At 44.8% G+C, this 14,362-nt stretch overlaps 1 protein-coding gene across 1 annotated transcript; it reads right to left on the bottom strand.

The window, feature by feature from the left end:
- Positions 1–6,765: 6,765 nt before the first annotated feature.
- LOC118611428 (zinc finger protein 460-like) lies at positions 6,766–13,973 on the bottom strand. The gene is made up of 4 exons (XM_036232233.1): positions 13,618–13,973; positions 11,489–11,615; positions 7,870–8,152; positions 6,766–7,381 (listed from the first exon to the last, which is right to left on the bottom strand). The coding sequence occupies exons 1-3, from the start codon at positions 13,639–13,641 to the stop codon at positions 7,887–7,889; spliced, it is 417 nt and encodes a 138-aa protein (XP_036088126.1). The 5' UTR covers positions 13,642–13,973; the 3' UTR covers positions 6,766–7,381; positions 7,870–7,886.
- Positions 13,974–14,362: the final 389 nt, after the last annotated feature.

Consider the following 14,362-nt stretch of genomic DNA (forward strand, 5'->3'; position numbering starts at 1 on the left):
TGTCCTACAGTTCAACTCAATTCCTACACTATCTACCCAGAAATAGCATCAGACTCTACAGGTTAAGGGCTCAGTCCTACAAGACAGCACTCCTACATACACAATGTCAGTTGCAGGCCCAGGCTTTCACTGTGCTTCTGACCAACTGGCTATAGATTAGAGGTTTCCACGACCTCCTCCTTGGATTCGATTAATTTTCTAGAGTGACTCACAGAACTCAGAGAAACGTTTTACTTACTAGATTATTGATTTATTACAAAAGGATGTAACTCAGGAACAGCAGTGTGGGAAAGGCATATAGGGGAAGGTATGGGGAAAGGACACAGAACTTAGGTGACCTCTCCAAGCACGCCATTCTCCAAGTTCACAAACCTCCAAGTGTTCATCAACCCAGAAACTCTTTGAACCCATCCTTTTGGGGGTTTGATGGAGGCTTTATTACATAGGCATAATTATTAAATCATTGGCCACTGGCAATTTATTCAACCTCCAGCTCCTCTCCCCTCCCCAAAGGTTAGAGAATTGGGACTGAAGGCTCAAACCCTCTAATCACATGGTTGGGTTCTCCTGGCAACCAGCCTCCATCCTTAGGAGGGGTCCAAAAGTTATGTTATTAACAGAACGAAAAGCACCTTTATTGCTCTCATCATCAAAAATTCCAAGGGTTTTAGGAGTTCTGTGTCAGAAACAAGACTATGGTAAATATACGTTTCTTATTATAAGTCACAATATTAGAACCCAATCTGTCATAAGTGTCAAGGTCATGAAAACCAAGGAGAGACTGAGGACTTCCCACAGACTGGTGGAGACTAAGAGGACAATGGCGTCAAGAAAGCAACGTGGATGTGAGATTGGACCCTAGAATACAGAGAGTACGTTAGCTGGCGAAAGTGCAATAAAAGCCAAAGTTTAGTCAGAGTACTGTACCAATATTCTTTAGTTTTGATTATTATAGTTATGCAAGATGTAAACATTAGGGAAGCTGAGTACAGCTTAGTATAAGGAAACTCTGAGTACTATTTTTATTTCCCTTCTGTAAACCTAAAATTATTTCAAAACAAAAAGTTACAAGAGATTATATGCAGGAACAGAACATTTCAGGAACACGTGTTTGTGGGAAGGAGTGGCAGAGTCTCCCAAAGTGGCCAATGGGGACAGTTGGAAAGATCATGAGAAAATCTGGCTAAGAGGTGTTGAAAGTAAAAAGTAAGCAAGAAATCCGGTGAAGCTGGGTATGAGGCAGATGGATTCTGGAGCTCTGAGGACCAGGCTGAAGATGGAGATCTGGGAGTCATTGGTCTCCAGGGGATAATTAACACCAGCAGAGAGAGAGCCAGGAACAGAAGGGGTGCATAGAGAGAGGAGCAGGAGGGCCAGACTAAGCCCCAAGGAATAATACTATTTAAACACAGGGTACATTTTGTGCCTTAGAAAATAAGAATCTAGATTCATATTTGTTTATATATATGTATAGAGAATCCAAATGCTCCAAATCAGTGCCTTTTTACCCCCTGGACAGTGAACTGTTGGTAAACATTTACTAGGTAGCACTGTATGTACCTCATTTGCTTAACTAGCCCCCTGTTAGCGAATATTTGTTTCCAATCTTCTTGTACCACAAGGGAAAAAAATGCTGAAGTGAATAACTTCATATCAATGTCATACCTCATATTCATAAATATATCTGTAGGAAAATTTTGAGCACCATAATTCCTGGTTAAAAGGTAAGTGCATTTGTACCTTTAATAAATATTTCCAAATAACTTTTTGTAGAGATGATGTCAATTTATGTTTCTACTAGAAACATGTTATGATGCCTGTTTGGCCACATCATCATCAGCACAATGTTATCCAACATTTTTTTTGTCATAGCCAATCTGATACATAAAGAATTATGCTTCTTTGTAGTTTAAATTTGCATTTTTCTTAAGATGAGTGAAGTTGAGTGGCTTTTCTTATGTTCAAAAGGCCTTAGATTTTTCTTTTCTATGAACTACCTTTTCATATTTGTTGGTCATTTTTTAACTGGATTTTTGTTTTTTTTCTTATTAATTTTAGGAGCTCTTCATATATGTGGAACTCTTTGTTATATGACTAGTAATTATTTTTATCAGTATGCCATTTCTGTTTTATTTATATAACATTATTTAATATAAACTTAAAAATTTTTTAATGACATTATACATGGAAAGGCAATCCCAAAGCTGAGAATAATTAAAAAAAATACTCTTCCTTATTTACATATAGTATTTCATGGTTTTGTGCTTTATAGTTACATCTTTTCCTTATTTGGAATGGATCCCCATTTGAGATGTTGGCTTTGTGGAGATAGGGAAAAAGTTCCCCTTACCTTCTCTTGTTCTTTTGGCTGGTCGAACAATCAAATCAACATGACACATTAACAAGATAAAATCAAATTTAATTTCATGCACACAGGAGCCCCACATACATGGGAAAGTCAGGGCCCCTGCATACACGAGAGGTTCAGAGACATGAGTTAAAATGAGGTGTATGTGACATTCTGAGTCAAGGATGAGGTAAGGCAGCTTAGGGCTTCAGAGGAGAAGAAGTTTATTGCAGGATGATAAAAAGAGTAGATGTTCAGTAATTAGGAGTTTGACCTGCCCTACAGATGGGTCATAAAAAGTTACTTCTGGTAATAACTCTTCTTATGTGCAAGTCCCCTAATTAAATTCTTCTGGGTAGTGGAGGGAGGTCGATGGGGAGGTGGGCGAGGCACAGAAGTTTCTCTTGAGCCTGAAGGGTCTCAGTTGCTCAAAATAATCCTCATGCTACAGAGGCACATCTTGGGGCAACTTGTTACGAACCCCTAAAGCTCTACACATCTTAACCTCCTCTGTAGCACCAGTTACTAATGTTGCAGAAACAAGACTGAAAATTCCTGTATACAACTTAAGCTGCATAGTCCTTTAACGTCTTCACATCCACGGTTATATATGAATAATAGGTTGTCTATCGTTGCCCTGTTTTCAAGGATAGCTTCTCTGACCTGTCCTAATTCGACTCCCATGGCATGGATGGTCTGAGAAGGCTTTTGCCATGGAGCAGGCTATTCTGTTGGCACCAAGGCAGCCTGTGAGGTTTGGGTCTAGGCCCCAACATACAATTTAAGACAGGTGACTTAGAGGAACCTTCCCCCATATTTGCTTTAAGAAGGGTGAATATAGACCTTAAAATTTAAGAAGATAATTCTACAGAGGGCCTCTGTGTCAAAAGGGCTGTTTGGAGATAGACAATTCTTAAGCTGAATCAGCAATTAATTGCCCCCTCCCCACCCCACCCCCCCACCGTATATCGCACTCTGTGTCGGTGATGCAAAGAAAAACAAGGGTGGGTTCCTCCTCCAGAGAGGAGACCACTCGGGAGCTCATCTGGCTGCGTCCCAAAAGAGCTTAGGTAATGCTTGGCCGTAGTGGACTCGGCTTTGTACTTACTATCAGACACTAGTCCAATGCCGCCCTAGACCATATGCCATACAACACAGAGTTGCAGATGAGCCCACTTGGATCCATTGCCTTTAGGGGACCTTAAGAGTGCCCAGCCATGGAGCCACAAATTCGTACCTGACTGAGTCAAGCCAGCCAGACTGCCCATTCACTCACTCATTCACATACCAGGTTAAAACATTGCCTCCTCCATTTTGGAAGGCCCTGACCTATGTCTTCCCTCCCTGGAAAGACCCTGATGTCTCCCTGTTAGGGAGACCCTGATGTCTTCCCCCCACTAGGGAAGACCCTGACCTGTGTTTTATAACTGAAGACTAGGAGGTGATCAAGCTCCTATTCTATTCAGGGATGGGACCTGACTAGGGGACTGAGTCCCAGGGCCTTACCTTATTCTGTAGCCGCTCCTAGTGAGGTGGTCTATCCCTCCTATGAGTCTGGTCGAGGTCTCGGCTGTCCTGGGAGTCGGGGCGCTGGTCCAAAAGAGAACCCAGAATTACCATTAGGTGGTGTGCATCCTCTTCAACTCAGAGCCCCTCTGCCCCTGCCTGGCCTAGCTACCAGTCCAGTGGCTTAAAAGGTCAGTGTGGTTGGAATCTTGCTGAGGCCTCCAGAAGTGTTGCAGAAACAAGAACAAAAATTTCTGTACGCAGCTTAAACAGCATAGTCCTTTAACTTCTTCACATCCATGGTTATGTCAGAGTAATAGATTGTCTATAGCAGCCCAGATCTTTGGAGCAGTAGCTCCTCTAGGACTGCTGGCATAATAAACATGAGTTCTCCAAGTCTCTGAGTGCTGCTTGGTTTCTCGCTGGTCTGATTTTTACAACTTTTTTGCAACACTAAGACAATGTCTAATACTTAGTAGATACTCAATACATATTTGTTAAATGCATGAAAAAATTACCAAACAGGCCTGCTAATGCATCACCTAAAAACCACTATTTTCTGTTGCCTGTGATGTTTTATTGCATCACAGAAACCTCAGTACTGTATGTCCCCCATTTCCCTTATTTCCCACAGAACTCCTCCCTCATAAAATTTTCTCACAGAGCAGTGTGCGTTGACGTTTCTGAGTCTCTCTTCAGTTGGGGGCCTCTGATGGGGAAGACACCACAGCTCTGATCACAGTTGTCTGTGTGATGGTTACATAACTGGTCTTGCTGAATCCTTTTTCATAGTGTGAGGTGGTAACTAGGTGGTAAGTACAGGATGCTTAGCTCCAAAAAATAGAAAACATCCTCTTCTATGTCTGGTCCTGAAAACCACGGCAGATGTAAAACCAAAAGTCCTGGGAAAAAGCTCTTTTCTCCATATTTGAGAGCCAAAGCAAGTCCTCTTTTCTTGGTATGCATCACTTGGTTCTGGTTTACAGAATGTAAATTAAGAATGTAATATGTGAAGATAAAAGGAAAGATCTGGAGTATGAAGGCAAACTGTCTGAGGGGAACAACTTAAGTTATGACATAATATAAGTGGGTAGAAGTCAGAGCAGAGAGGGGAGGCAGGGAGGCCAAGCAGAAATACCCTGGTGGCCCCAACTTTTACTATCCTGCTTCCAAAAGTTCTTTTTCCAATAAAACTTAACCAGAAGCCCAGTTTTGCTCCTCTTGCCCTCTGGTCTTTTCTATTCAAGAATTCCTCCATCAGTCTCACTGGGTAACACTTCTCGGATTTCAGTGTGGAGAAGCATAAGTGGCCTCCGATCAGGGTCCAGAACTGCCAGAGAAAGAGAGGCAGGAGCTCAATGAGAGACAGTTCGTGACTTGGAGGAAGTGGTTCTTCCTGCCACAGAAAGAGCCAATACATCCTGAGGAAGTAATTTGTCATGCAGGGCCCAAGTCTGCCTGGCCCAGAGGGAGAGTACAGAATTTGCAAGGTTCAGGGATGAAGTGTGTGCCTGAGACTTTACCAGATATGACAGAAACTGACACAGACTCTGGGGGAGAAGATTTATAGGGGTGAGGCATGGAGTCAATTGTTCCAGTATCAGCTCAACAAACACAGGTACAGAGACCAGGAAAGAAGCCAGTGGGCCAGTCTGGAACTGAAATACTCCTGCTAGCACACTCAGGTAAGAATCCTGGTCTATGTGGATTCTGATTAAAAAAAACGACACACAGCCAGCCAGGGGAAGGGTGATACATCAGTTATCTTATTGCATAACAAATTGTCCCCAAAATTTAGTGGCTTAGAAAAATACACACTTATTATATGCTAGTTTCTGTAGATCAGGAGTCTAGAACAGCTTAGTTGGCTCTCTTGCTCAGGTCAGGGTCTCTCCCGAGATGCCAGCTGGGGCTGATGTCTCTTCTCTTGGCTACCATTGGACTGAGGGCCTCAGTGCTTCACTGGCTGTCAGCCAGATGCTGCTGTAAGGTCCTCTTCTCCAACATGGCAGCTTGTGTTAGCAAACTGTGCCAGCCATAACACGACAGAGAGTCTGCTAGCAGACAGAAGCCACAGTCTTTTGTAACCTAATAGTGGAAGTGGCATCCCATTCCCTTTGCTATATTCTGTCATTAGGAAGCAAGTCAGGAAGTCATAGCCACATTGAAGGGAAGGAAATTTTCCAAAGGCACCAATAACAGGAGGTGGGGCTCATTGGAGGAGACCCCCTTAGAAGTCTGCCTCTCACAGATGAGACGATACCTGGAGAAAAGTACATAAAACTATACTTCTCTTCATCTGGTCTAGACTGTTCTTGAGAACTATATAAGGAGACGATCTTTTAAGTGAATTAAATGGCAAAGAAGAAAAGTTATAAAAATGTCAGCCTTTCTAAAACTTTTTAAGGCTAATTTCCTAATAGTTCATAAACACTGGACTTAATCTCTAAGGAGACCGTCTTTTTAAAATAGTAATTAATAAAAAATAAGTCACTCGCTTGTAATTAATTAAAACCAGAGTTTTCTCACCTCCACCCCCATACCTCACCAAATTCAGTGTATTGTCCTCTGGAGAGAGTATGAGAATGTCCCCGTTGTCCACTGCCACATAACAAAGCACACCCAAGTTTAGTGGTTTAAAAGAACATCTGGCTCACAAATCTGCAATTTAGACAGGAACAGCTGATGTCTGCTCCACTCAGCATCAGCTGAGGCAGCTAAAGACAGGCAGCTGGAATCTTCTAAAGGCTCTCTCACTCACGTGTCTGCAATGGATGCTGGGTCTCAGATGGAGCTGTGGCCAGGACATCCAAAGGTGGCCTTTCCATGTGGCTGGCTGCTAGAGCTTCCTCATAGCACGGTGCCTGGGTTCCAAGGAGGATCTTCCTGAGAGAGAAAGCCAGGCAGGGCGTATCACCTTTTATGATTTAGCCTCAAAAGCCACCCAGCCTCACTCCCACCATAGTCTCCAGTCTGTTAGATTCAAGGGGAGGGGCCTTAGATCCCATATCTTGATGGAAGAGTCTCTGGTCACATGGTAAGAAGGGCACGTGAGACTAGATTCATCTTCGGAAAAAAGTCTGCCTGCACTAGAGAAGAGACATGGTTCAGGGTCACTGGCCAAGCCTGGGGGCTTAGGATTCTCATCTTTCCTGCTATTGAAAAGCCTGTTAAATTCTCTGTGTTGGTTTCCTATTGCGGCAAAACAAATTTCTAAAAATTTATCAGTTTAAACAATACCAATTTATTATTTCACAGTTTTATAGGTCAGGAGTCCAGGCAGGTTTTGCCAGGCTCTGCTCAGTTTACAAGGCTGAAATGAAGACGTTGGTGGCTGGGTTCCAAAAATTACATCCATGAGAGGCTTCTCACATCAGCTCTTCTCTACTGGGTGCTGCTAGGGAGATTCTGACCACCAGGGGGCGGACGAACCGCAATCCTTGTCGGGCAGGAGCGTTGCCAGCATTGCAGCCTCTTTCTGCCGCGGTGGTCCAGTTACCCGCACTCAGCAATAGCATAGCCTGGAAACTAAGAAAGGCAAAATCTCATGCCCCAAACCCAGACCTGCTGAGTCAAAATCTACATTTTGTCAAGTCCCCAAGCAATTTGTGTGCACATTGAAGTTTGCGGGCCACTCCAGCTCAGTGGTTTTCACCCTCCTCTGCTAGTTAGAATCACCCCAGAAGCTTTAAAAACTCCCAATACAAGGGCACCCGCCACCCTTGAGATTCTGATTTTAACAAACCTTGGGTCCAGATTGTTAAAATAGCCCCTGACGATTTTAATGTGTAGCCAAGGTTCAGAATCACTGAGCCCAGCTCATTCCACGCTCTTAGAACCTTGCGTATGAACGAAGCTGTGCGTGTACAGTGCCACGCTCGCCTCCTGTGGACAGATGAGGACATAAAGCCCACGCCCAGGGGCCTCCTGGAATGCAAAACCTCAGACCACAGGGACCTCCAGGTTATAGTGAAACCATGGCAAAGTGAAAATGTGAAACACCAAGAAAGTGTTACCTCATATTCAAAATGCTTCAAAGACCCAAGTCAAACGCCAACTCCTCAGATAGAAATTGTAGTTCTTCAGGCAGGTGCTCAGCGATCATGCTCCCTGATCTGTGCTCCCGGATCGGAAATGGTGCCTCCTGACCTCCACCTCGGGCTGCTTGAGAGCTGGAAGTGTGTTGGTTCTCTTCTGCAGAGTGTTTGCTCAACGAAGCACCCTCCACAACTGCCATGTGACCTGGGCAGAGCTCGGCTGCTGGTGGACCCGGTGAGCTGAAATTCAAGAAAAAGGTACCTGGAGGACAGAGGAATTCAGCAGTGTCAGGGAGGACTTTTAAAAACATTTGTCTTTTCCCATTTATATACCACTTTGCAGTTCTCAATGCGATTTTTATTGTGCAAAATTTCATGTTCACAATGCCCACCTGCATTAGATTAGCTTGGTACAGGGATGGAAAAGTGATAGAGACATAGATGGTTATGCTGAAATTTGCAGAATGAGCCAGGCAGAATTACAGCAAGAAATTGCTTTCCTGAATTTCCTGATTCCTAAGCACTATGTCCAGGATGTGGCAATATCCCACTTCTGGCCACTTTCTTCACTGCTTGGTGGCATTTCTGGGGATTTTGTCTTTGTTCTTCCCATTCTCCTCCCCAAGTTGAGGGCTTTTTTTAGTTTGTTTGATTTTTTTTTTTTTTTGGTCATTCTGGAATTCTCAGTCTCCTACCAAATGTCTATTGACGTATATCATTTCTCATTTTCAGTAGATTCACCAGGTATGAAGTAAATTCTTTATATATGCTAGTAATAATGATAATATTTTATCATATTGTATGTTTCTTAAATGCAGTGAACTTAATTCCTGTTGTATCTTTATCACTTTAGCAAAGTATTTGAGTAATGAATGAATCACTAATATAGTGAAGGGATTTGTGAAGTTAAACCTGAGAGGGAGGAAGCAGATACCGAGTACTCCAGCCAAGAGTCAGCAGGCGGTGTGGTGGGCACAGTTCTAACCTCTGAACCAAGAACTGAGAAAGATGGGGTATGTAGAAATACTGTCAGCACCACAGAGGGAGTTGGTTTTATCTCCTGTACCCCATTTCCTTTCCTGTTCCTCTCCGTGGTGCAGACAAAGGAAGTTAAAGTCTGGATATATTTCTTGCTCAAATGAAATGCTGTATTGTTCTTTAAAGAATTTCAGGAACCTCCAGATGCCGACTCTTTCCATCAAGGTCTTCCTGCTCCCCTCTTTCTTCTGTCATGGGTAGCAACTGATGGTTACTGGCACCAACTCGATGCCAGAAGGAGTCCCCAGTTTGGGGTGCAGTAAAGCGGGAGGCTTTATTCAGTGCAAACAGCTCAGTTGTGATACAGCTTAATTATGACACAACACAGCTGTGGAACAGCATGGTTGTGAGGCAGCCTCCGGAACAAGGTGGCTCTGGGCATGAGGCAGCCCAGCCCTGGTGTTGCAGCTCAGCTCCTCTCTAACTAGGTGGCTCCAATCACACAGAGGGTAACCAGAGCCTGGGCAGCTGACTTATATAAAGAGAAGTCCCACCCCTAGTCCCTGATTGGTTCATTCTCATGCAAATGAGAACTCCAAATCTCACAATTTGATTGATCCCAAAAGCATTGTCCTGACTGGTTGGAATGGAGTCACTCTGGTTGGTCAGTGAAGATGCTAAGGAGGATATAGCTGCACAGCTCGGAATGGAAGGGGAAAGTCTCAGTCCTACTGGTTGAAATGGGATTCCAGGAACTGCTTTATAGGGGTTGGCTCAGCCAGCAGAAACAGTGCAGGCAGGCAGTTCAGTGCAGTGCAGCTGGCTGGCAGTTTTGTACAGGCCTTTCCTGAAATGGGGCCTGTGTGAGAGGCCCCTGTTCAGCAATAGGTGCTAGGTTCTGTTTTGAAATTTCAGCCCAGTTAGCCACCAGGACTCTTTCTTGGTAGGTATTTTCTTTCTCAGGGTTAAGAGAGAGGGATCCCCAACAGTAGAAACCCACTACCAGTTGTAGTTTTCTCTCCCTACCTCAGCTTTAAGTGTGTGGAAGAGCAGAACCTGATCTTGGCATTTTAGTGTCAAGACAAATCTATCAAATCTGCTGAAATCAGGCCTGGCGGAGACACCTCATCTGACTGGAAATGGATGTGGCCGGCAGCTGAGCCTCAAGTGGAGAGAGAGCTCACAGCATGATGACGAAAAGGCAATCTAGTTCATATTTTTTTTTTTTCTGGGAGAATCTTCAGGTTCTTCTGCTTGAACCACAGGCTGTGAGTTTCACCAAGTCTCTGCTTATAACAAAGACCCCACAGCAGTTCACGATCTGTTAGTTGTGGTGAATGGAATTACTAGTGATGAAAAAGAAAGGTAGTAATGTCATCGGCTATGAAATGAATTGACATAATCCTAATCTTCTCAAATTAGTAGTTGAAATATTAAGTGCTATAATTTCAGGCTGTTAGTTTCATCAAATCTCTAAGGATCTGAGCTCACTGTCCCCCAGGCACTTGGCTTGTGTTCATCCCTCTACCCGAATACTGTTCCCCATATTTTTCCTTTCAAAAACTAATCACAATTGTCATAAAATAACACAGCATTTACTGTTGTGATGACTGACCTCCTGGGAGGGACTATATGGATATGATGCTGGGAGAGCCCTGTCAAGGGACTATTTGGACATCTGGGAAAAGGGAGACCTCAGGCCTCCATTCAATTTGTATTCAGACTGCTTTCTGCGTAAGCTGGGTGTTTAGGATTTAGGTGGAAGAACATTTGGGATTTATTAAATTATTTTATATCAAAAATACACATGTAGCATTTACTATGTTCCCAGTTTTAATTCTAAGCATTTCAAAGATATTAGTTCACTTGGGCTAAATGAAGGAATACTATAAAAGTATGATTGGATCAAAATAATCGTGGTCCCAGCAAGCTTGTGCTGCCTGCTCAAGTTTGTGAGCCCTGCAGCTGTTCTGTCTGCTGAAGGGAAGTGAGCCAACAGCCATGGGGGTGTTAAAGATGTAGCACAGAGCCCAGACACTCTCAACGACAATCAAGAGGCAGGAAAGGAAAGAGAAACAGCTTTCTCAGATGCCCGTCACTGCCATTTGAAAATGTGTCCGTGTATCCTCTAAAATTAATTCCTGTAGAAGAAGAGAAAGAAGGCACAGGCCTTGGGAAATAAGGGACAACTATGCAGGTACCAGGGGCCAAAGAAGCTTTTTAGCTGAGATTGTGTTTCTTAGAACCAGTAGCACTGATGACAAATACCTTCTTGTCTGATTCACCCCTTTCTTGAAGAACCTCCCATTACCCACAGGTCCTGCTAACTGGGCTGTGGGGACATTTGACCCAATCAAGTTCAATTAATCAGTTTCCCTCTTATGGGCATCTGGAATAAAGACATCTTGGGTAAAAGTGTGGAGAAAAACTGTTTCTTATACAATAATCCCTGACACACGCACAGGGAAACCAAGCAAGAGGAGGTTATACCAGAACATGCTGAGGCTGTAGGGAGAAGGAAAGGTGGTTTCCTGAGGTCTTCTCAACCAGCCATGCTTAGAGAGAGAGGATGGAACGAATGAGACTGTGGGTCCAATATGGGAGAGAGATGAGGCCTTACCCAGTGAGACCAGGAAGCCACATATCTCCAGCATCACCTCCTGGTATAAGGTCTTCTGGTCCAGGTCCAGATGTCTCCATTCCTCCCTACTGAAGGTCATGGCTACATCTTCAAATGATACCAATGCCTAGAAAGTCAAACAGAGATGGTGGGGTAGCCATACGCCTGTTGAAATTAGAGGCTACTGCTTGGTTAGTGGCAAAAGTCCAGAGAGACTCAAGGCCTGAATCACTGAGTATCTCTTGAGAAATTAGCTCTGTGCTGGGCTCAAGAGGGAAGTAAATGGTGCCTTTGACAGAATTAAAGGCGTGGGAGAGAAAAGCCTCCTGTATGTGAAGCCATTGGAGAGTGAGACAAAATAATAATCTCATGTGGACTGTGAGGAGCTGACAGTGAGTGCTCTGGGATGTTCAAAAAGTTTGCATAAAAATAATTCCAATAATGATATTATTAATAATTCCGAAAATGATAACAGCTGAGCCTCACTGGTTCACACTGTTTGTCTGTACCTGAGGGCTTTAAATGCTGTGTTAAAGCAAATCGAATTTCTAGGTCTGGAGCTAGACAACTAGGGTTTAAATCCAGCTTTTTGAACCAATACATGCTAATTTCTTTGAGTCTCAACTTCCACATCAATATGATAGTTCTAAACATATTTCTAAAAGAATAATAATAATAAAAAAAATATGATAGTTCCCACTTCACCAGGTGGTTGTGGGAATTAAGAAAAAATGTTCATAAAGCACACACTGCAGTGCCCAGCACATGTCACTGCTAGATGTGTTTGTCAATTTCATTAACCATTCTGCGGCCTATGAAGTAAACACAATCATTGTCTCCAATTCACAATCGGCAAACAGAAGCTCAAGCGCGGCTTACCCAGAGTTGTATGTTTAATGAGAAGGGTCAAAATTTGAACCCAGGTCCCTCTGGCTCAGTCTTGGTGAGGCATTCTGGTTTAATTTAAGAATGACCAGAGCTGCAGAGGGGAGAGTCTTTCATTCATCAACCGCTTACTTAGCACCAGGTACAGGTACTAGGCCTGGGGCTAGGATAAAGAAGAGGAGCTCATTGGGGAAAGACTGACAAGAAACTAAATATTACCCCTAAGGGCTCAGAAAACAACAGAGAGTGAGATGACCACAAAGATTAAGGAGGGAGTTTAGACAGGACAACCCAGGAAGACCTCTCTGAGGGAACACTGGAAAGAGGCTAGAATGAAGTTAAGAAGCAAGCCAACTGAGGAAAAATGAATAAATAAGTCCCAAAGGTGATCAGAGCTATGATGAGAGCAAATAGGTGGCATGCTGGAGGGTAATTTAGGGCCTGTTGTCGGTTTACATCCCAAGAGGCACATTTCTGTGCGCTGTCATTCATGAATATTGTAATGGATTCATTTTTCAAACCTAAGTAAATGTGTTAAACAGGAAAATGGATTCACTGCTGTAAGTCGCAAGCGAACTTCACTTGAACACAGGGATGGCATCTGCAAAGATAAATCCAGAGATGGTCTTGTTTTCCAGCCTGTCCTTGGAACTTTTATTAGGGGAGCAGCAATTCCAAACACGCTCCTTCCATCTCACCTCTGCTCTCCCGGCTCTCATCCTCTCTCTCAGCTTTTCATCTGGGTCAGGGCCTGAGGCAGAGAGTCCTGAGGGTCAGACTCCCCGCCGAGTGAGCCTAAGATAACAGCTGGACCGGGGGAGTACCTCTAGGAAACCACACCCATAGTGATGCAGTCTGGGTCGTGCTGAGCACTGAGGGACGCACATCACCCGTATACCTTATCCAGTTCTCTCAAACGAGGAAAAAAATTAATATTTCCATTTTAGACCGGAGGGAATGGAGGCCGGGGAGGCGAAGCGCCAAACCAAATTCAAGGTTAAGCCAAAAATAGGGGCGGGGGAGGGGGCGGGAGTGGGGGCTCTCCTTATATCCCTCGGCCTGAAGTCAGAAACCTGGGTCGGAAGTGATTAGGTCTGCCGCCCCACACTCCATTTCCCCAGGAACTGTAGAACCACGTGCATTCAGATGGAAAGATGGAGTCCAGGGATACCCTCTATCACAAGGGGTGGAACCGTGCCAACAGCGACCCCGGCGCGGGCGGGCCTGCGGAACGCTCCACTCACCGGCACCGGGGCCGGGACCGCCATCGGGAGCGAGGCCGTGAGAGGGGGGTGACAGAAGCTGGTGCAGTCTGCTCGGACGAACCCCTCACAGCAGCCCGGGCGGAGCGACCTGACACCTCAGGGTCCGTCGTATAGACCGCGCACAAGGCCCAGGGCGCCGCCTCCCGGAGCTGCGGACACGAAGTTAGTTGATGCCGAAGCTCAGGAGACCGCTCGGCGGACAACCCTGTTACAGCCACCGTCACGGTTCATACGAATACGTGGAGGTGGGTTCTGTGCTCCTCACTGTCCTTTGCTGGGTCTGGAGGACCTTTCGGGGACTCAGGTCTGCCCACGTTCCAGATGGTGAAGCGCGTACGGACACACCCACCACAACCAAATGAAGTAACACGCCGAGACGCCGGAAGTCCCGCCCACACTGCACTAGGCCACGCCCCATTCTGCTTTCCGTCTTTGGCCCAGCGCCCTCTTGGGTCGTGGGACGCCCTGCCTTCTGGGTCATGTAGTTTCTCAGAATCCTGTCGAACCAGGAGCGTACTTCTTATTTTCCATGAACCTGAGTCCTAAGGTTCCTAAGAGAGGGCGTAGCATCGCTTCGTCTTACAGGAGACGCGCACAGATATCTGGACCACTTTGGGCAATGTCCTGACTGTAAAGGCCTTGAAGTATGATGCATGCGTTGACCTTCTTCCCTATGAACCCCTGCGTGAGCACTTCACCTCTGATCTAGGATTCGTGGTGAAAA

Source organism: Rousettus aegyptiacus, unplaced genomic scaffold (assembly GCF_014176215.1).
Source record: "Rousettus aegyptiacus isolate mRouAeg1 unplaced genomic scaffold, mRouAeg1.p scaffold_m13_p_14, whole genome shotgun sequence".
Lineage (NCBI taxonomy): Eukaryota > Metazoa > Chordata > Mammalia > Chiroptera > Pteropodidae > Rousettus > Rousettus aegyptiacus.